The 20958-nt window shown below is 39.4% G+C and overlaps 3 protein-coding genes across 4 annotated transcripts; 2 read left to right on the top strand and 1 right to left on the bottom strand.

The window, feature by feature from the left end:
- The first annotated feature begins 1751 nt into the window (after positions 1–1751).
- On the top strand, positions 1752–5210 carry LOC126787696 (zinc finger CCCH domain-containing protein 64). The gene is made up of 10 exons (XM_050513598.1): positions 1752–1871; positions 1951–2224; positions 2516–2645; positions 2748–2867; positions 2977–3094; positions 3190–3638; positions 3795–4080; positions 4155–4248; positions 4414–4559; positions 4805–5210. The coding sequence occupies exons 1-10, from the start codon at positions 1797–1799 to the stop codon at positions 4931–4933; spliced, it is 1821 nt and encodes a 606-aa protein (XP_050369555.1). The 5' UTR covers positions 1752–1796; the 3' UTR covers positions 4934–5210.
- Positions 5211–7966: 2756 nt separating this feature from the next.
- On the top strand, positions 7967–14649 carry LOC126785383 (receptor-like serine/threonine-protein kinase ALE2). Of its 2 annotated transcripts, none has more exons than XM_050511069.1 (18): positions 7967–8547; positions 9051–9176; positions 9256–9600; positions 9686–9820; positions 9906–9995; positions 10081–10167; positions 10372–10500; positions 10588–10722; positions 10813–10947; positions 11032–11223; positions 11323–11388; positions 11486–11584; positions 11682–11780; positions 11875–12246; positions 12322–12609; positions 12886–13125; positions 13218–13461; positions 13577–14649. In XM_050511069.1, the coding sequence occupies exons 1-18, from the start codon at positions 8466–8468 to the stop codon at positions 14262–14264; spliced, it is 3552 nt and encodes a 1183-aa protein (XP_050367026.1). In that variant the 5' UTR covers positions 7967–8465; the 3' UTR covers positions 14265–14649. The 2 variants fall into 2 exon arrangements, with proteins under 2 accessions (XP_050367026.1, XP_050367017.1); XM_050511060.1 differs by having other exon boundaries at positions 7968–8547; positions 12739–13125.
- A 1381-nt stretch (positions 14650–16030) lies between these two features.
- On the bottom strand, positions 16031–20852 carry LOC126796077 (WD-40 repeat-containing protein MSI4). The gene is made up of 15 exons (XM_050522875.1): positions 20559–20852; positions 20379–20442; positions 20061–20147; positions 19913–19975; positions 19641–19706; positions 19475–19549; positions 19057–19132; positions 18749–18962; positions 18428–18509; positions 17857–17930; positions 17608–17719; positions 17410–17484; positions 17120–17193; positions 16608–16707; positions 16031–16299 (listed from the first exon to the last, which is right to left on the bottom strand). The coding sequence occupies exons 1-15, from the start codon at positions 20789–20791 to the stop codon at positions 16201–16203; spliced, it is 1494 nt and encodes a 497-aa protein (XP_050378832.1). The 5' UTR covers positions 20792–20852; the 3' UTR covers positions 16031–16200.
- Positions 20853–20958: the final 106 nt, after the last annotated feature.

Raw genomic sequence — 20958 nt, 5'->3', positions numbered from 1 at the left:
AAACTCATTTCCAATTTCACACCGGACGAGATTTGCTCGCCCCTCTGCTCGAGCAAACTTTGCTCCGTCAATTGCTTCACCGCCTGGCGGAGCCCACAACACCTAATTGACGAATGATTGCTCCATATCGTCATCTTCTTATTGTTGACGTTGTCTCCGCCTGAAAAAATTAAGGAATATGAAAGGATTCATCAAAATGATGAACAAGAAAGTGTTGCTAAGTGTTTAGATTGAATGATGAGTTATATGCTTAGATTCTTCACAATTGTGTGAGAATAGAATGAGTGATATTAGATGTTTTATAGCAAATTAGTCGAAAATCTTACCAAAAATCTGGTCTAATTATTTTGCCGACACTGACACGTGTCAATTCTCTATTAGTCGAAAATCTTATCGGAAATATGCTCCAATTATTTTACCGATAATGACACGTGGCAGGGACACACGTCAATTCTCTATTAGTCGAAAATCTTATCGGAAATTTTGGATAATATCGAGTCGATAACGACACGTGGCACATTATTATTGGTTGTAAAAATATCTGGTAAAAAAATTTAGTCATTTCACAATAAGATAAAATTGAATTGCTTAAGTAAATTGTGAATGAGTGTGTGAAAAAATTAATTTACTTGAGCAAAATATGAAATCGCTTTGCTTGATACAAAATTTGCTTTAGTACCATATTTTACTTGAGAAAAACCATTTCCTCTTCCCGTTATTCCCCTTCCTTATATCTGCAGAATTGAAATCACAATGGAGGGACAGAAAGAAAGAACCTACACGTGCCTCAAGCTCCACGGCTGTCAAAAAGCCCTCAAGATTGTCGCACTCTAAAATCCTAGTGTTTAGATGCAGGAGCTTCATGGTAGAGAAATAACTAAGCGGGTGAGAGGTTTGATGACAAACCCAGTATTGAGAAGAAGCGGGGTGAGAAGAAAGCAGAAGAGCGTGGAAGAAAATAGAAGAAAGGAAGACAAAATCGGTAATACTCTATAGCCTTTATGAACAGTACCGTAAATATGGACCCTCGGGCCAATTGTACGGCACCTTTCAATTCATTTCTGGTCGAGTCGCTCGAGTGTGGACACTAAGATCGAAACCCTAATCTCCATCTTCATAGACAAGTACGTATACCGGTTTACACGTACATCTTTAACTATGCTCGAGTAAGGCCAAGTGCTCTTGCAAATTCTATCTTCATGTAACCCTTAGGCCTTAGCTACCCACTTCCTCAGAGAATTGGAGAACTTTGGGATGAGCAACATGCACAATGTGCATAGTGAAATTTGGAATAAATACGCATTACAAGGCATATTCTGTTACACTATTTCATTAGAAGCAATTGATGCGACCAACACAGAGCAGATGTTTGTTACACTATTTTATTTGAGGTCGTAGTTCGTCATTGTACTAATATTGTCTTAATTTAACCATAAGATCTTATATTTCTATCATCGAGGACCTCGGAGACAAAGTCAGATAATCATCGTACTCTTTCTCATGGTGAGGGACGTTCAGACCTCTGATTTCATATTAATACTATCATTTCTTCTTGACATGAACGTAACATGATCTTATACAAGCAAACGTTCTTTGACGTTATTTTCTTCATTCCCACTGGGTCACTCTTATCACATGCTATAAAAAAAATGGGGCAAAATATCAGGCCCATTTATATTAATTTCCACAACCAGGCCCATTAATCTTTTTACCGGAATCAAAAGCAAACCTTCACAGTCGATTCTCACCCGTCTTCTTCAACCTCCAAATCCTCCCGCTTCTTCTCTCTCACCGCCATGCCTCCTCCCAAAATCTTACTCTGCGGCGACGTCTCCGGCAACCTCAAGCAGCTCTTCAAACGAGTCGTCTCGGTCTCTCTCTTTCTCTCTCTCGCTATCTTCCTCTTTTCTCATTTGATTTGATCTGACACTGTGATTAACTCGTTTTTAGGTCAACAAATCGGCCGGTCCCTTCGACGCGTTGTTCTGCGTCGGCCAGTTCTTCCCCGACTCGGCGGACCAGCTAGACGAGTTCGCCGGCTACATCGAAGGCCGCGCCGAGATTCCGCTCCCGACCTACTTCATCGGCGACTACGGCGTCGGCAGCACGAAGTTTCTATTGGCGGCAACCAAGGACGCCGGTAACCAAGGCTTTAAAATGGATGGCTTGAAGGTCTGCAACAATCTCTACTGGCTCAAAGGCAGTGGCAAATTCACCTTCCAAGGTGAAAATTTTATTTACTTTCAGGCACATTGTTATCTTAAGCTTACTGATTCAGCTGTTAAAAATTAAAACTGAGCTTAAATTGATTCCATTTATAGTTGTTTAAAATTTTGGTTAGGAGTTGTGTTGAGCTAAGCTGAGTGTGTTTTCGAAATTCTTAGCTAAGGTTTTAGTCTGCTAAGAATCAGTTTAGTCGTTGATCAGTTCAATTTTAATTAGATGCCAATGGCCATTGTACATCTTAGGGATGGGGTCATTTCTGTTGATAACTGAATGATGAGCTCATATGTAGGATTGTCCGTGGTGTATTTATCCGGTCTGCAGTCTTCGGATAGCCAACAGTTTGGTACTTACAGTCAGGATGATGTCGATGCGTTGCGAGCAATCGCTGAGGATCCTGGGATCGTTGACTTGTTCCTAACATATCCTTGAGTTTTATTATAAATTAAATTTCACATATTGGAGAGAGATTTTTTTTTGGTAGTACCTGGACTGTTTTTGTGTTTTCCTTGACTGATCATTACTAATGAATGGCCAAGTGGGGTTACAAATAAAGCAGCTACATCTGATATTCCTCCTGGAGCCTCTGAGCCTTTTGGCACCGACTCTACTGTGGCAGAGTTAGTTGCTGAGATCAAACCACGGTACGGTATTGCATTATTTACTTCATACAGTGGCCTGCATGGCTATCAGAATACGTTTTGTATGTGCATTGATTTTCTGATTCTGATCAAAGTTTGTCTTCTTTGTTAGCTATCATATTGCGGGCACAAAAGGAGTTTTCTATGCGCGTGAGCCTTACTCCAATGCCGATGCTGTACATGTCACCCGCTTCATAGGTCTTGCTCCAGTTGGAAACAAAGATAAGCAGGTTTATGTTCTGAGCACAATTTCAAATACCATTGATCAAGTATAGATTTTTTTTTGTCTGACATCTGTATCACTCTTGATATCCACTGCTCTCAGAAATTTCTTCATGCACTTTCTCCCACTCCAGCATCTACCATGTCTGCTATTGAGCTTAAGACAAAATCATCAAACACTACTGTGTCTCCATACATGTATATCGAGGGAACAGCTGGGGCGAAAGAAGGTGCCAAGAGGTCTAGTGATGATCTATCTGGTTCTGATTCACAGTACTGGAGGTATGATGTCTCCCAAAAAAGGCAGAAACATGGAGCTGGAGATGGTAATAGGTTGTGCTTTAAGTTTGTATCCTCTGGTTCTTGTCCGCGTGGGGAAGCTTGCAACTTTCAACATGACATGGATGCAAGAGAACAATCTTTGAGAGGTGTTTGCTTTGATTTTATGAACAAAGGAAAGTGTGAAAGGGGTACTGATTGCAAATTTAAGCACAGCTTACAGGATGAAGGTGAAAGCAATTCTCACAAGAGACGCACTGGAAATGCTACCAGGTTGGTGTTTGAGTGTCAGACCTCTGTTTTATTCTTCTGGTTTATGCTTAATGAGAAGGCTAATGAGGGGGTTTCAAGATGGTGCTTTTCAGTGATACAGTAAGTAAATGATTCTGTGCTATGTTTTTGATTATCTATTCTGCTAGTGAATTACAGGTCTACAGAGTGCTGGTTTTGTTTGTCAAGCTCCAAAATAGAGTCGCATCTATTTATCAGCTTAGGGGAGCATTACTACTGTGCACTTGCTAAAGGCCCACTTGTTGAAGACCACGTATTGCTAATCCCTATTGGGCATTCACCCAATACCCTTTCTCTACCCTCCGAATGTGAGATTGAGCTCGGTAGATTCCAGGATAGTCTGAAAAAGTTTTATAAGAAACAAGAAAAGGAAGTTGTTTTCTTTGAGTGGGCTTCAAAACGCTCAACTCATGCCAATCTTCAGGTAAGGATATATGTTGCAAATGTTTAAAACATGTTTTTCTGCGGGGATCACTTACATATTGTCCTGTTACATAGGTTGTTCCTATTCCATCAGCCAAAGCAGCCAGTGTTCAAAATATATTTCACTTAGCTGCTGACAGGCTCGGCTTCAAGTTTACGACCACAAAATGTAAGATTCTAGTTCTACATAACTATAGGAGTTCTGTTTCCCTTAAAACACTGGCCAAAATTACTGTGCTTGTATTAAAGTAGTTTTCTCAAGTATAATCTTGAGGATTAAGATATTAATAAGCCTCTACTGTATGTTTGAAATTGGTGTTTTTCTTTATTGCAGTCATCACCAGTTCTGATGGGAGAAAATCGTTGAGGACACAATTTGATAGGAATTTTAGCTTTTTCTATGTTGAACTCCCTGATGGTACAGTCCTATCACACTTAATTGAGGAGAGTGAGAAATTCTTAGCCCAGTTTGGACGTGAGGTAAGCACATAAGTTGTACCTATTTTTTTTTCTTTTTTCTTTTCTCTGTAAGGTTCAATGATTAGAACCAAGATGATATAGAATCCACTATCCTTTGTGCCAATTGCATATCCTGAGATATGATTTCTGCACGTGCTCCGACTGCAATTCCATCATTTGGAATTTAGATCATACATTTCAGTTTGGTTAAAATTTGAACATTCTTGATGAACTTTGAAGCCTATGGCAAATGCCATATTTTACAGGTTATGGCGGGGTTATTGAACAAGGCTGACAGGGCTGATTGGAGGAACTGTACAGATAGCAAAGAAGAGGAAACAAAGATGGTAGAAAATTTCAAGAGTAGGTTTGCAGAATTTGATCCAAACAGCTAACTTTTATCCGAAAAGAAAGTAAACAACGAGACCTTGAATGTGATTTTTAATGTCCGTTGTAGTTTTGTAGCACTCTACTGGTGGGGTTCACCAATCTCCCTAGTATTCATATTTTTGTCAATTTTGAGAACCAAACCCCAAGTTGGTCAATCTATATCATTGTTTTGTCACTTCCAGTGGTGAAATTGAATTTGTAGCTGTAATGTTGATAAAACTAACCCCAAACGATCTTTTTTCAAAGATGAAGATGAGGCCAAGTAAGTTCAGCATTTGAGTTTGTTTTTGAGTGCTTATATTCCTACTTTGATTATCTGTGCATTCGGCCTTTGCGGTTTTCTGTCATCTTCACTCTGCGGATGCTTCCAATCCTTCCATATCAAAGCACATTGTTTAATTACTTCCAGTTTTAAAAGACAAGAAACTTCTTTATAAAGATTTCTTCCCTTGTTCTTTTCTGTGGATTATTGTATATTGAGGGATGCAAGCAAAAAAGGGCTGTGGCCGACATGTGTTGGAATGTGCTGAAGAATCAAATTATATATCTATATAATTTGGTTATTTGCTTATCATCTTAGTCAATTTCTACTTCATTCCAACTCTGATTTCCAGAATTTCTGCAACGACTACTGACCAGCAGTCGTGATCAACGTTTAAAATATTGGTCGTAAGGGACAGTAATTTCCATAATAGAGTGATTCTAGAGATGAATTTTGCCCACAGGAAAAAGGAATAATCGGCCGGAATATAGCTGAATATGGGCAAATATTTCCGACCTTGGTCACCGCTATGGTGGTCCAGTATGGCTCTGAAAGCTCTCAGGGTCCAAAATATCATGATGATCCTTATTCTCCCATTAAGCTTTTTTTAAAAAAAAAGAGTTGGGGTTAGGTTGGAGAGCCAACCAGAGTGGGCGAGGAATATTCATTAGATATAGTTTCTCTTTTCTTTTCAGCCTTTGCAAAGCTTCAGCCTGCAAAAGGAGCAACCATTGCCCTAAGGAGTATGTTATGTATTAAGGATCAAGAATTTCAGAAAATCATCCTTGACCTACTATATATATACATAAAAAACATGAAGGTGGTCAATCACACTTTAAATATAACCGATCCAAGATGTATTTCCATTTTGATTTTCTATGTTTGGTAGGTGTGTGTCCATTGGGAACGAGTTTCTTCACTTATTACTTGGGTATGCGGTAGCCTTTTCTTTCACAAACACTCCATTCATTTCTCCAAACCAAATAGAATTTCAAGTGTGTAAAGTAATGATGTGTTCCATCTGGTTAAGAATGCACTTGAAATAGTTAGAAACTGAGCACCCCAGTTCCCAGATTCCAACTCTTTTGGTTGCTTCCATTCCCAGTTAATCTTCTTGGGTGAAAAAAGGGTTCCTTCACCAAGAAGATGGTTATAAAGAAGCTTTGTGGAAAATAGTAACATGGCGCTCTCCTTCTTACTCATGGAAAGATGGAGTGAGTCACAAGAAACTATTTGGATCACGAGCTACTCTAAATCAGAAGAGAAATCATTGTGAAAATGAAATCCACATTTTGGCTGTGACTCTATATGACTCAGCCTCAGATTTGTAAGTACGTGAAATCACTCGAGTGAAAAAGGGAAAAAAGAAACAAGAAAACAAGAAATAGAGAAAGCAGAATGTGTTTGGGGGACAATGTGAACTGTGAAGAACGCACTAGATTGTTGACGGTCCACTGTAATCTATCATCTAGGCTTGCCAAAGTCCCATAATGTTCTGTTGTCTGCTTGATAGCTGCTCTGGACAAGTTTGAAAAGGAATTGATTCTTCTCGGGAAAGAAATGAGTTACCTAATTTTTGATTCTTCTCAAGTTGTAAATAGTAAGTTTAAGTTTTTAAGTCTCATGGTTTATGATAGATCTTTGATGTAATTTATCAAACATTTCATTTCACTTCATCTTTACCTAAATGTGTTTGTAATATTGCCGTTTAATATTCAAAAACTTAGCTCAAACGCTGAGGTGTCGGCATTTTAGATCCATGTTATCCAATAATGGTGCACCATCAACACATGTATCATGGCCTGATTAAGATTTTGAAGATGACAAGAAATTTTGGAACTCACATACCATCAACACATGTATCATGACCTGATTAACAACAACCACAGTCCACAAAGTTTAGGGAAACCCTTCAGTCATAATCTCTGTATAAATCTGCAAAAGACAAAGCACCGTGGGATCCAATATAGCAACCCATAAAGGCTTTAAGTTTGTGGCTGGCTCATTCTCTTCCTTAATTTTATTGTTCAAAAAAATCTCTTCCTTTATTTCATACAACTTTTTCTTCAAATTGATTAGCACTGTTCCAAAATTAAAGAACATTGGACCCTCAGAAATTAATACTTACATCAACCTCATCCGAGAAGAAAATCATAGTTCTAGATTTATATTCAGGCCTCACTGATCAAATCTCTTATTTCTGCTACCTATAAATTTTGTTTAAAAATTCAAAAACTGAAATCTGCATCTGTCAAAAATTTATACCGTATTCTGGGTCTTGATGAATCATTAACATATGAGTCTATAATGATAGTTTAACCAACAAAAAAAACTTTCTGTTACAAAGACTTCTTCTTCAATCCACATCTTTTAGTGGGAAAGAAAACATTACTAATCACACACTTTTTTTATTTATTTTTTTATAATTTCCCAACTAAAAAGAAAATTACTTTTTATCTGATGAGGATGCTGATTGCTAAACCTGACAGTTAACCAGATCAAAGAAGAAAAGGAAGGTGATCAGGTGATGTGTCAAATTGGGATTATGAGACAAGCCTAAAATCCCCAGTATAACTCCAGGAGCTAGATGGCCAACCAGGTAAGGCAAGTACCCACCAAGAACAAAGAAATGAAGTAAAATCCCATTAAGAAAATTCCAAGAATTTCAACCCCCAGTTGATTAGTTTCCAACTTTGGTTCATTCCCCATTAACATAAAAATCTGCCTTCCCCCTAATAAAATATTAACCCAGCATCTCTCTCTCTCTCTCTCTCTCTCTCTCTCTCTCCTGACTCTTCTCTCTCTGCCCAACCCAACTCAACTCTCTCTGTCTCTCTCTTAGTTACAAAGTCTGTTCCTTTAGCAGTTGTAGTGTGTGTATTAATATTAATTTATTTTTTGTATTCCTGGTTTTTCTTCAAGTTTCCAGTTGTGTTTTTACAACTCATGTCTGTAGAAAAGACTGCATCTTTCATGGAAATCGCAAGGCTCTGCAAATTTCAGAGCTTTGGTCAAGCTAGAGGTCTATTAGTTCTCCTAGCTCTTGTCACCAAATCCAGTTCTGGGTTTCTTAATAAACTTGCTTCCTCTCATTGCTTCCATCTCACTACTTGTGGTTCTTTTCTAATGTAACTCACTGCTTTAGTTCTTGCTTCAAGTCATCATTGCATAGAATAATAATTCACCTATTCATTCTGGTACTATTATTTTATTGTTCTCTGATTGCTTCTTCATCATTGAGGAGTGGGGGTGGAGATTATTGAGATTTGTGTTGTATGGGAATGGTGATGCCAGCCTTTCTCCAGCTGATTAATCTCTTTGTCCTTGCATTTGCTTTAGCTCTCCAAGGATCTGCAGGTGAGTTTCAATCTTCGTTAAATCTTTATGAAGGTTTCATTAAGCATTAGAACTAGTGAATGAAATAGTTAAGTTAAATATGATTCGAAAGCTTTTGTGCGTCAGCAACAGTGATCTGGGTCTGTGAATTTTATGATGCTATTGCTTGTTTGCAAAACCAAAATGTAGCTTACTCGGACAAGCATGACCAAATGCTGTAATCACATCAAGTTCATTAATTTCGACACTTCGATCGGAACATATGCTGATTTTGTCAAGTTGTTGAAATTGATGTTCAAAATTTTCAGAAACATAGTATTTTCCGTTTAAAAAAAAGTGTCCAAAATCACATGAGTTTAGCTACTTCAATGATATCTTGGGTTTCATGTTGATCTGGTAATGCCTTACCATTGAATAGTATAAAGGCTTAATGTGACTACAAAGTTGTTTCAGAATAAGAATGAAATCGTATATAGGCTCAAGTGTTGGTTTTGACAGCTTGTTTAACTCTTATGTTCTCTTAGGATTGAATCCATCACCATCACCAGAATTTCTCTCTGTGAACCCTCCTATTGAGACAACACCTGGTCCTCTACCTCAAAGCAAGTCATTTGGAAGTAATGTACCAAACCCAGCATTACAGCCAAATGGTAAGTCCTGATTGCAGGTTCCCATTACTCTGCCTTTCAGATTAGAACTCATGACTGAGCTCTTAATTTGGCAATGCAGGGTCAGATTTGCACCCTGCGCCTGCAATGCCACCTCTTATGCCTCCTAAAATTGAAGGACAAGTGCCATCCGTTTCACCAAGTACTCCAGCAGTGGTGCCACCACAGTTTACAGCTCCTCCACCAGTATATGTACAAACTCATGCACCGTCTGTGCCGCCAACTATTCCCACCAAAAAGACACAGGTACCATCCCTTTCACCAAGTACTCTAGCAGTGTTGCCACCACAAAATGCAGCTCCGCCACTAGTAGATGTACAAACTCAAGCACCATCTGTGCCCCCTACTGTTCCCCCTAAAAAGACACCAGCTAATAATGGTCCTATCTCAGTGCCAGTTGCTCCAGGTATATGACACACCGTGTCTATCACTGTGATGATTTTCATGTTGAATTAGTGTGTTTTCATCTCACTTCTATGCTGCCGTACCAGTTGCAACACCTTCGAGGAATGTGCCACCAATTTCACCAGTCATTAATCCAAGTACACCAGAGACTTCACCATCAATTTCTCATCAAGGAAATGTGCCAGGAAATAAGGTTCCCATACCAGAACCAAATGCTCCAGGTACATATATCATAAAGTTATGACTCTACTAGACCTCAGATATTTGTTAGAGCTTTTAAGAGGTATGCTTCATTTCAAATCACAGCACCTATTTCATCACTGCCAAGAGCATCAGGACCGAATACATCTGTAGTCCATTCTACCTCTCCGAGTTTAGCACCAGCTATATTACCTAGTAGGGCCTCGTTCCTTGCTTTCCTTGATTATTAAAAACTAAACCTTTTAAGTTGTATTGACGCTTTCTTGTTCTCTTATATTAGTACCAGTTGCATCACCAAGTAAACAGCCTCAAAATCCACCCTCACATCATCCTGTTACACCGGCAGAACCTCCATCCACACTTCCTGGTACTACTTTACAAACATTTCTATTAAGCTATAAAAACAACTACAAATGTTGCTAGTAGACTATTGTTGAGAGAGAGAGTTGGGTTTATATTTAATAAATAGGTTATAGAAGTTCAATTGAGAATACTACTGTGCTCTCTCTTGATAGTTTCAATCTAAGAAATATAAATATTGACATTTAATAAATATATATTGACGTTTCAGATCCTGAAGTCTCACCTGAATCATCTCCTCCCCCAAGCATTAGCTGGAAAAAGGATGGAAATCCAGTTGTATCACCACCATATGAAGCTCCAAAGCCATCAGTACCCGTGGACCATACTCCAGCTATAGGTATAGGTAACTCATATTTAATATGGATTGCTGCTTAAAAGTTTGTGTTGGGAAGTTTATAATTCTATGTTTTATTCCCTGCTGTAGCTCCATCTGTCAACAAACCTGTGGTGTCATCTCCTACCCCAAGCTCCAATCGGAAAAGGTATAAAACACCAGTTGTTGCATCCCCAGTTGAAGCTCCCAAGCCATCACTACCCATGGGGCACACCCCAGCTAAAGGTATAGAAAACCTGCATATTTCCATATGTGTTGCTACTTGGAAAGTTTCTGCTGTCAAGTTTAAATTCGAGGTTCTGTTTTCTGTTGTAGCTCCATCTGTCCACAAAACTATAGCATCATCTCCTTCCCCCAGCATTCATCGGAAAAAGGGTGGAACAATGGTTGTTGCACCACCATATCTAGCTCCTAAGCCATCACTACCCATGAGTAATTCCCCAGCTCAAGGTTTGGAAACTCAATATCACATTATGGTTGTTATTTGGAAGTCTGTGAAAAGTCTATAATAATAAGTCCTGTTCTTTGCTACAGCTCCTTCTGTCCACAAATTCGTGAGACATTATAAACTTGCCCCTGGACCATCGGATTCATTTCCTGAACCTCCTTCTGATAAAGGATACAGTACTCCCGCATCATCGCCTCCAAGCTCATTGTATAAGCATCATCATACCAATCCTTCTGCACCATCATATCCAGTTTCTCCTTCCACTTCAGAACACCAAGGTTTCATACTTTACCTGATTTACATGTGATAAATTCAAATTCTACAGTGTATTCTGTTCTTTTACATGATAACATAACTATTAGTGTACTTGTATACAGGTCCTGTGATTGCACCGGCACCACAAAGGAGGCGAGGACATTATGCTCCAACACCTCTATATCCAGGTACCGAAGCATTCACTCTTACATATTTCAGTCCCACTTAACATCTGAGCAATAGAAGTTTAGTTTTTTTAACTCTAAAACAATACCTGTTTGTCAGGGCCAGCTCCCCCATCTCATTTACCTGTCGCTCCATCAGCAAACCACGTTTCACCTGCTCCTTCCCAATCTCCAAAAGATGCATCTGACTATACCAATAGTAAGAAATGATCATGGCCTCATTCTATCATTGTTTTTTAGTTTCTATTACTGTCTACTTAAGACGTACCTACTAATTTTTTTTATACTATTGTCAGTGCCCCCAATTCGTTCTGCTCCAGGGTCTCTCTCAGCAAGTCCAAAAGTGCCGCCTCTGCCGCAAGTTCATGCATTACCACATCCACCACCCAATGCAGGTACATATCTAGTAAATTTTTCATTAAGATTACTAGTGTCTCTTTCCGCTTTGTTGATCATACAATTTTTCATTAAGGTTCTCCCATTTTGTAGATTGTTCATCAATGATTTGTACAGATCCCTATACCATTACCCCTCCTGGGTCACCTTGTATCTGTGTCTTGCCTATGCAAGTTGGACTGCGCTTCAGCGTTCCTCTCTATACTTTTTTCCCCTTAGTTTCAGAGATAGCCAAGGAAATAGCAGTTGGCGTTTTCATGCAACAAAGTCAGGTTCGCATCATTGGAGCCAATGCTGCTACTCAGGACCCAGACAAAACAGTAGTCCTTATTGACTTAGTTCCCCTAGGGGAAAAGTTTGACAGCACCACTGCTTTCTTGACTGACCAGAGATTTTGGCATAGACAAGTTGTTATAGAAGCATCCTACTTTGGGGACTATGAAGTACTATATGTGCGCTACCCAGGTATGTATTACTACCAGGTTCTCTCTATATATGTCTATGTTATGCAATTGCTATAGCTTTTGTCTGTATATATAGGTTTGCCTCCATCTCCTCCTTCTTCGGACGCTGACGTATTAAATGCGGGACCATATCCTGCTAATAACAATAATGTAAGGGCTAAGCCCTTTGGGGTTGCTGTGCCCAAGAGGAGGCATAAAAGTGGGCTTAGTGGCGGCATCATTGCTATTATTGCTCTGTCATCCTTTGTAGTAGTTGCTTTATGCTCTGCTGCAGCTTGGGTTTTCCTATTCAAACCTAGAGACCGTGCTTCTCAATTGTCATCAACTCCATGGACTTTGTTACCTTCTATTGGAAAACGATCAGGTAATAAGAGTTGCAAAGTCCAGGTTCCCTGAGGCATTGCTACCTCAAGTATTTTAAACGTTAAAATTTGGTCATGGAGACTATTAAATTATCATTTCTAATATAGGAAAGAATCTATATTTTTTGCAGGTACTATTGGGTCTTTGAGGGATAGCAGGCACAGTTCCGCATCATTATCATTTGGATCTAGCATTGCAACATATACAGGATCTGCTAATACTTTCAGTGCAAGTGACATAGCGAAAGCCACTGACAATTTTGATCCTTCAAGAATAGTCGGTGAAGGTGGCTTTGGGCTTGTTTACAGTGGTGATCTTGAAGATGGAACCAAGGTTGCCGTCAAAGTTCTAAAAAGAGATGATCAGCAGGGTGGTCGGGAGTTTTTGGCTGAAGTTGAGATGCTTAGTCGTCTTCACCATCGAAACTTGGTCAAGTTGATTGGCATATGTGTAGAAGAGCACCGCTGCTTGGTTTATGAACTCATTCCTAATGGCAGTGTGGAATCTCATTTGCATGGTCTGTTATTTTGTTCTTTGTTTGGCCTTATTTCTGAGTTCATAATTATTCCATTCTTCAAAATGTGCTGAAAGATTGTTACTTGGTTTCAGGAATTGACAAAGAAACTGCTCCACTTAATTGGGGTCCAAGGATGAAAATAGCACTTGGTGCTGCTCGGGGTCTGGCATATTTACACGAGGATTCCAGCCCCCGTGTCATACACAGAGATTTCAAATCCAGCAATATTTTGCTGGAAAATGATTTTACACCAAAAGTGTCTGATTTTGGTTTGGCACGGACTGCCTTGGATGAGGAAAACAGACACATATCAACCCGTGTAATGGGAACTTTTGGGTGTGTAATCTCCTTTTGACTGCATCTTTTGTTGAGCCTACTTACCATCCTTAGCATGCTTCTCAAAATATTTTTCTGATATCTCTCTTGGCATTCCTATGATTATATTATCCAGGTATGTGGCTCCAGAATATGCAATGACGGGGCATCTTCTTGTCAAGAGTGATGTCTACAGCTATGGGGTTGTCCTTCTTGAACTCTTAAGTGGAAGAAAACCAGTTGACATGTCACAGCCACCTGGTGAAGAAAACCTGGTTGCATGGGCCCGTCCACTGCTCACAAGTCAAGAAGGGTTGGAAGCACTTGTAGATAAAAATTTAGGATCTGATGTTCCATTTGACAGTATAGCGAAAGTTGCTGCTATTGCTTCAATGTGTGTACAACCAGAGGTATCACATCGACCTTTTATGGGGGAGGTTGTTCAGGCCTTGAAGCTTGTTTGTAATGAGATTGATGATGCAAAAGAACTAGGTTCACGAAGTTCTAGCCGTGAAGATTTACCCATTGACATGGCTGCTGCTGCAAGTACTACCTCGGAACAAATGCCGTATCCTTTCCAGCGCCAATATTCTGCTCCCACCTATGATTCAGATCTTGACATGGACAGGGAAGCTTCATTGTTGAAGTTGTACAGTACATCGGTGAGAACTGGGGGAGAAGATTCAGAGTCATTTCGGAGGCACTCAAGTTCAGGTCCCTTGGGAACAGGAAGGAGTAAGCAGTTCTGGCAAAAACTGAGATCATCTAAAGGCAGTGTGAGTGAACATGGGTTTATGTTGAAGTTATGGCAAGGATCACATTGAATGCTTGATCACATCAAGATTATGAGTTGATGCCAAGATGGATTTCTTGTTGAAGCAAAAGGCAGGGCATTCAAAAAGCAGGCACACGTTGCAGAAAGGCCCGTGAGTTCTGGGAACATAGACATCAGCAAATCTGTAATAGAGATGGAGGGCCTGTATGGTCACAGAAGCTAGAGTATGAGCCAGGTTTGAAAGAACCTATCGCATTTTATCAAAGTTTGTAGATTAAAAAAGTTTTGAGGCAGCTTGAAGCTTTTGTATTTGTAAATTCCTTGCTGTGTAGTTACATATCCAACTGTACAGACGATTTTGTACAATAACTGTTCCCGTTACTTGTATACACACACCATTTTCAAATAAACTTTGGACTAGCCACTTCCATTCATTCATTTGTTTAAGCTTTCCACACCTAGATCTCATATTTGACGAGCACATCTGATCATTCTAAAAGAGTTTTTGACACAGTGGTTAACAGTCAAATAAGCAAAAGGGGCATCAAGATTCCAATTTCCTGATATAAAATAAGTCAACAAAATTTGGCACACTCGCAGAATAAACCGAATTGTTGATGCGATCAACCCGAAGCACTTGTCAAGGTAGGAGTGAAAAGTAGGGGTGGGCATAAAAAACGGAAATCCCGATTCCGTCCCGATCCCGTCCCGAAATTCATAGGGACGGGACGGGACGGAGGTCTAAAAATGTTCGTCCCGTCCCGATCCCGTTCCGCTTCATAATAGTGGGATGGGACGTGGGACGAATAATTTTTATCCCGCTTCGTCCCGTCCCGTCCCACCTTTAATAAAAACTTAAAAATTCTTATATATTTATATCTAAATAAAACTAATTTATGTTCTTAATAACTCCAAAATTATATCAACTCAAATAATAATGGTAAATTATAATATTTTGAACATAATATGTATTTTTTTTGTTAAAATTTCATTATTAAATGTTACTTTGTTATGAAAAAAATAAAAAAAATAAGTTTTTATTTAATTTCATAGGAAGGTGGGATTTGTCCCGTCCCGTCCCGATCTCGTCCCGTCCCAACCGGGATTAATCCCGAGTGGGATGCATTCTTAAAAACCTTCGTCCCGTCCCGATCCCGTCCCGATTCAAAAGAGTGGGACGGGACGTGGGATGAGCTCCGTCCCGTCCCATCCCGTCCCGTGCCCACCCCTAGTGAAAAGAGAAGGATGAAGATGAAGAAGAGGCTACCCATCATCCAGATTCATCCTTGTTCAGCTTCAGATTGCAGTGATCTTCAGACTTGGAAGATCAAAGCACAAGCCACTTAAGGACCTTGCGGACGACGACTTTGACAATTCAGACACTGGCATTATCCACTTGGACTTGGATTCAATTGCAAGTTGAGTTTTCAGACTCTTTGTTCACTACCGTTGATTGTTCTGCAATAATGTGGCAACTTCACATAGAAAGTCGTTCGAATCTTACCAAATTAGTTTTCAAGACGAAATCCAATATAAGAGACTTCCGGTTCTGGATTTAAGGACTCAAACCGGAGTATGAAAATGATTGCCACATTTGGACAATCACCCGAGTGCTACATTAGGTCTTCGGTAATTAAGATGATCACAATTCACAATCGTCATCAAAACTACATATTAAAATCAAAACAATATAGATAAGTCTTGGGAAAATAAATTACGATCAACTCCTGAAAAAACCTGACAGTATAAATAGTGCGACGCTAGAGATGCTAGCGTTCTACATTCAAACATCTCATTGCTGAAGCACATGCCGCGAACATAACAAGTTCTTAGTACTCAGTAGCATGACTGATCTCTCATATCCAATAGGCAATTATCTAACAGCACACCTAGAAAATCGTCCTACCTGCCCTAACATGATAGTTGGGTACTCATAAGCTACAGAAGAAATATTTCCTCCACAATCTAACAACTAGTGTTGACACTTAAGGCTTTGCGCAAGAAATAACATGCGACTTGAACTTCTCAAGCTCTTCCAAAACCTCGTCTTCAGGCCTGTAGATCAAATCACTCATGCGCCATATCTGCACAGAAATTTTCCAGTTTAAGAAATCAGTTCCCATTATCCAATGAAAACATCATGGCTACTCGGTTGATGCTAAAGCTTCCCAAGGCTATATTTTTTCTACTTGTCTTTTCATTGGTTAAGTACTTTGAAAAGCATTTTACATCTATGATAAAAGATTGGGTCATCATGATCTAAGTGTTTATATTTATCCCAAATGGTTCTCACCAGTCATTACAGCTCCCTTTGGTTGATTACATTTCTTACATGTGTTTTTACAAAATAATCTTATCACTTAAAAGAATCAATGAGAATAAAATCTGATACCTGCAATGTCCCCCCTCCGCCAGTAGTATCACAGTCATCAGACACACTAACAACAGTCCATGGGTCAGATGCATTCCAATGAAAATCAACAACTTTGTCCCTGCATGAAAATATGAAATAATGCGAAGGATGTCAGGAAACTGACTATGAGAACAACTACCTTACTATTTATCAAAGACTGAGGAAAGGACCAGATCTCACACAAGAAAATTTCGTGTGTTTGATCATTCGGAACCAGATATTAATAATAGTTCCCTAGTCTGGCCAGTCATTTGGATGAGTTTCACTAATATAGAACTGCCAACAAACATTTTATGCAAATTTGAAGCTTAAAAACCCAACGGATATGGTTGCATGAGCAAATTATAATTTTCCGAGACTCATTATATAACTAAGAGAATCAGATAAATCCAGAATTTAAAACATACAACTTTGGCCAACAAGAACAAATTCAATAGTGTTGTATGATACCCATCAAAAGTTGGATAAGATTAATATAGTACAGTTCATACCTGTGCCCAGCATGCTGGAAGAACAAACCAGGAGGAGAAGTTGAGTTCTTGGAAGTCCGCTCCTTCTTACTGACCTGCAATGTATAAATTTATATGAAACTATTACATCAGATTCTGGTTAAGTGATGGAAGAGGGGGGACAGTGACAATCCACGCCATAAGAAGACTGATATGTTATTTGAACACATGTCAACAATTACAAATGAAGAGAATGAAATATAATCACCAAAAAGTTTGGTTTAAACTAATTTCTGAAGCCAACTAGTTCAGTCTAAAAGAAACCTCCATACCTTCTCATAATCCCAAATGTTTAACAGACCATCCTCTGCAGAACTTCCAAAGATCGATGACTTGTCTGGAGACCACTGAAATAGAGATGTGATTTAATAAGAACAAAAGTCCCTACAGTTATTGTAGCAAGTGCACTTTCTTAAAAGATGCAGAAAGTTATAAAACTGAACAACAGAAACCACGAAGCTGATTACTACCTGGACACAAAGAACAGCAGCTTTATGACCTTCAAACTTATAAATAGGTGCACCAACTCCACCAGTAGTAAGATTCCGCCGATCAAACATGCGAACAGAATGATCTGCTGACCTGTTACACAATTAAGTCACCATAGATTCAGTAAGGAACAATATTATCTTCCTATCCGTGTAAACAATAAAGCAAAATCAAAATTTGAGAAAATTACAATGCAGTGAAACCCAGAGAAGTATGAGATAAGATCATACCCTGTTAGGATTAGGTTATCATCATGGGGATTCCAATCAACACAATGAAGATCAGCATCATGCGCTTTTTCAACCTGTAAGTTAGAAACAAGGGACACAACGTGTAATGAAATAAGAGTGGAATGGGAAGCATCCAAGTTTAAGGATCAGAGGCAAATACAGCAAGGAAAAAAAGGCGCATAATATGTGAATGAAATGATACAATCAAAAGGATTGAACCAGGGCTCACCCAACTTAGTTAAGCCTAAATACATATAAAACCGTGTAAAATCAGAGAAATATCAAGTGGAATAAAACTAGATCTCTCTAAAAATTTCTAGCAACGACTCTGTGGGGTAACATATTTCAGACTCTAAGAAAATTCTTATACAGACCGATTTATTATAATGATGATCATGAAATATTCTTCAAAGATTAAAATGGGCACATCAAAGATATATGAGGCATTAGCAGGGACCTTTTGCAACATGTATGCCAGTCTATTTACCTTGATAGTGTGGTATACATACAATACATCACTAATGCATAAGATGAACAAAAGAAGGAAAATATTCAGCACAAGATGCACTACCTTAACAGCAGGGCTAGAACCCACACGTGCATCCCATAGGATAAGGCAGGTATCATCACCAACACTACAAAACTCCTGTGAGCTGTAATAGAATAGTAGCACCGTTAGGGGAAAAAGGTGCACATTTACAGGCATGGCAGCAGATATGGTATACAAAAAAACATGGGTGTTTCTATATTTTACTAGTTTGACATATCTATGGTCACTGCAATGTGAAGGAAATGTGAAATGGTTAATGAGGAAGCATGAAGTTTATCTTTAGCATCATGCAACTCATTTTGTTTAAACTCAACAGAAATCCAACTACAGCCAGGAAGTTACCTAGTTGGACAAAATGCCACATCTTCCACTGTATCTTCATGCCCCTGGTAGACACCCCTTGGTGCAACAGAAGGACCATCAGCGGCCTTTTCATTACCATCCTCTGGCTTAATAATTGATCCACCTGATCCTGGAGATTTGGTGGCTGCTGGATCGGTGGTAGATGCTGCTATATGGTCCTGGATACTCCACAGAACCACTGTCTTGTCCTTGCCTGGGACAAAAAAAGTTTTGCATTTAAAACAAAAGGACCATTGTGACCTACAAGGCTGAGCAGAACTATAGTAATTATATGAAAGGTAGCCCACCTCCAGAGAGTACATAGGGTTCGGTTGGACACATTGCAAGCGCAAATTCTGCATTATCTTGATGTCCAGTCAAAATCTGAAAAAAAAAATGACAGTCAAGAATTGAAAAAAAAAACCAAGTGGTAGTAAGTAAAGGTGAAAGGAAAGTGGCATTTCTCTTGCTCACAGAGATTAAAGAATTTAGCAGGCAAATTATTTATTAATCAAAGATTCCACCAAAGAGGAAGTCACACAAATTACTTATGACAAATCATGAAAACCTATAGAGCTTTGTTGAATCATGTAATTATCAATGCTGGATTTCATACAAACTCAATTGCTTCACCTCGTTTGCGCCCAGACTTCCAAAAAATTTCTAGAGCCTTTTCCTTATTACTAATTTAAGTTTAGGAAATGAGTCATGGTAGCAAAACTTTACCAAATCGGGACGTGAGTTTGTAGCCCCATTTACAGCATGACGGTTGGGTTGAGCTTCAACATCCCAAATAAGGACCTGATTTTGGCAAAATTCCAAAAAAAACAATATGAATTTCATATCCACATATAATTTTCGAGATACAGACTAAGGAACGAAGAACACTTACATCAGGACTGTCAGTATGTGTTGCCACTATCTTAGTGTTCTGTGGAAGCTCTCTGATTCTGTTTACCTGCCAAATAAAATTAAAAAAATCATATCCAGGTTAAGAGCCAAACAAGGGAGCAAGCAAGAATCCACGACCACATTTGAACACAGTACCAGAAATAATAGAAGATTCAACGGCAAGAATTTGTCACACAAGTTGATTCCCTTTAAAAGGTTAAAAAGGACAAAAAGAAGAAAAACAATATCTCTCATTTTCAAGTAAAATCATACCTCCCCAGGATGTATGATAGTCTTGTACTTCTTCACAAATGGCGAGCGTGCTTCTTCATTGAACTGAAAAGTTAAAAGCCATCTATTAACCATACTACCAGATCAGTACTCTACTCAACATACAAAAACCAAAAGAGTCACACAAAACCTGGGATATGTGCTCGGCAGCGGCAACCCTGCGTTTGACAACCTCGCAATTCGCAATGACCAGAGTATTCGGAACAGTGCCATCAGTCTGCCAAACAAACAAAAATAAACAAACACACAAATGATAAATCCTCCCTTCTTACAGCCAAAACATCAAGATAAAAACACTGCATATCTATAGATCTTCAGCACAAATCGACTAACCAACACCAAAAACCACACTAAAAGTCAACTCAACAGTCAACCAAATCCAGCTCACCTACTACTATCATTTCCAATGTATAAAAACTCTAAAATCTAAAATGAGCACAAAGCTAACCTGCTCGGAGAGGTAGAGCCGCTGGCGGTTCTTGTAAGTAGCCTGCTCCAGCTGCGGGCCCCACCTGAAACCACAAAAACCCAAAAAATCAACACCGACACAGAAAGTGCCAAAAAAAATCGAAGCAAAAACCCTAAAAATTGAGTCCGTTAGAGGAGTTAGGGTTAGGGTTTAAGATACCGGCAAGAGAGGGAAGGCCAGACGAGGTTGTGATTAGCGAGCCAGTCGTAGAGGACAGGGACGAGAGACTTCCACTGAGTGTACTTCTCGTCGACGCTGTGCTGCTGCTGTTGCCGCTGGGCCTTCTTCATTTTCGATGCCGATTGGGCCTCCGCCTTGTCCTCCTTCGACTTGGGCTTACGGCCCCGGGTCTCCTTCTTCTTCGCCGGAGCCTGCTGCGACGGTGTTTCCATGGCGGTGGCGGAAGTGGTGTGACTCTCTCTCTCTCTCTCTCTCTCTCTCTCTCACTCTGAGAATGAGTGTCTGTATCGAGGAGAGACTGATGTAAGGTGAGAGTCCACGCGCGGTTTTAATGTGACTGATACACTCGCGTCACCGCTTTTTAGCGCTTAATTTATGA

The sequence above is a fragment of the Argentina anserina genome, chromosome 1 (assembly GCF_933775445.1).
Source record: "Argentina anserina chromosome 1, drPotAnse1.1, whole genome shotgun sequence".
Lineage (NCBI taxonomy): Eukaryota > Viridiplantae > Streptophyta > Magnoliopsida > Rosales > Rosaceae > Argentina > Argentina anserina.
Note: the sequence above shows the minus strand (reverse complement) of the source record. Positions and strands in the feature narration are given on the sequence as shown.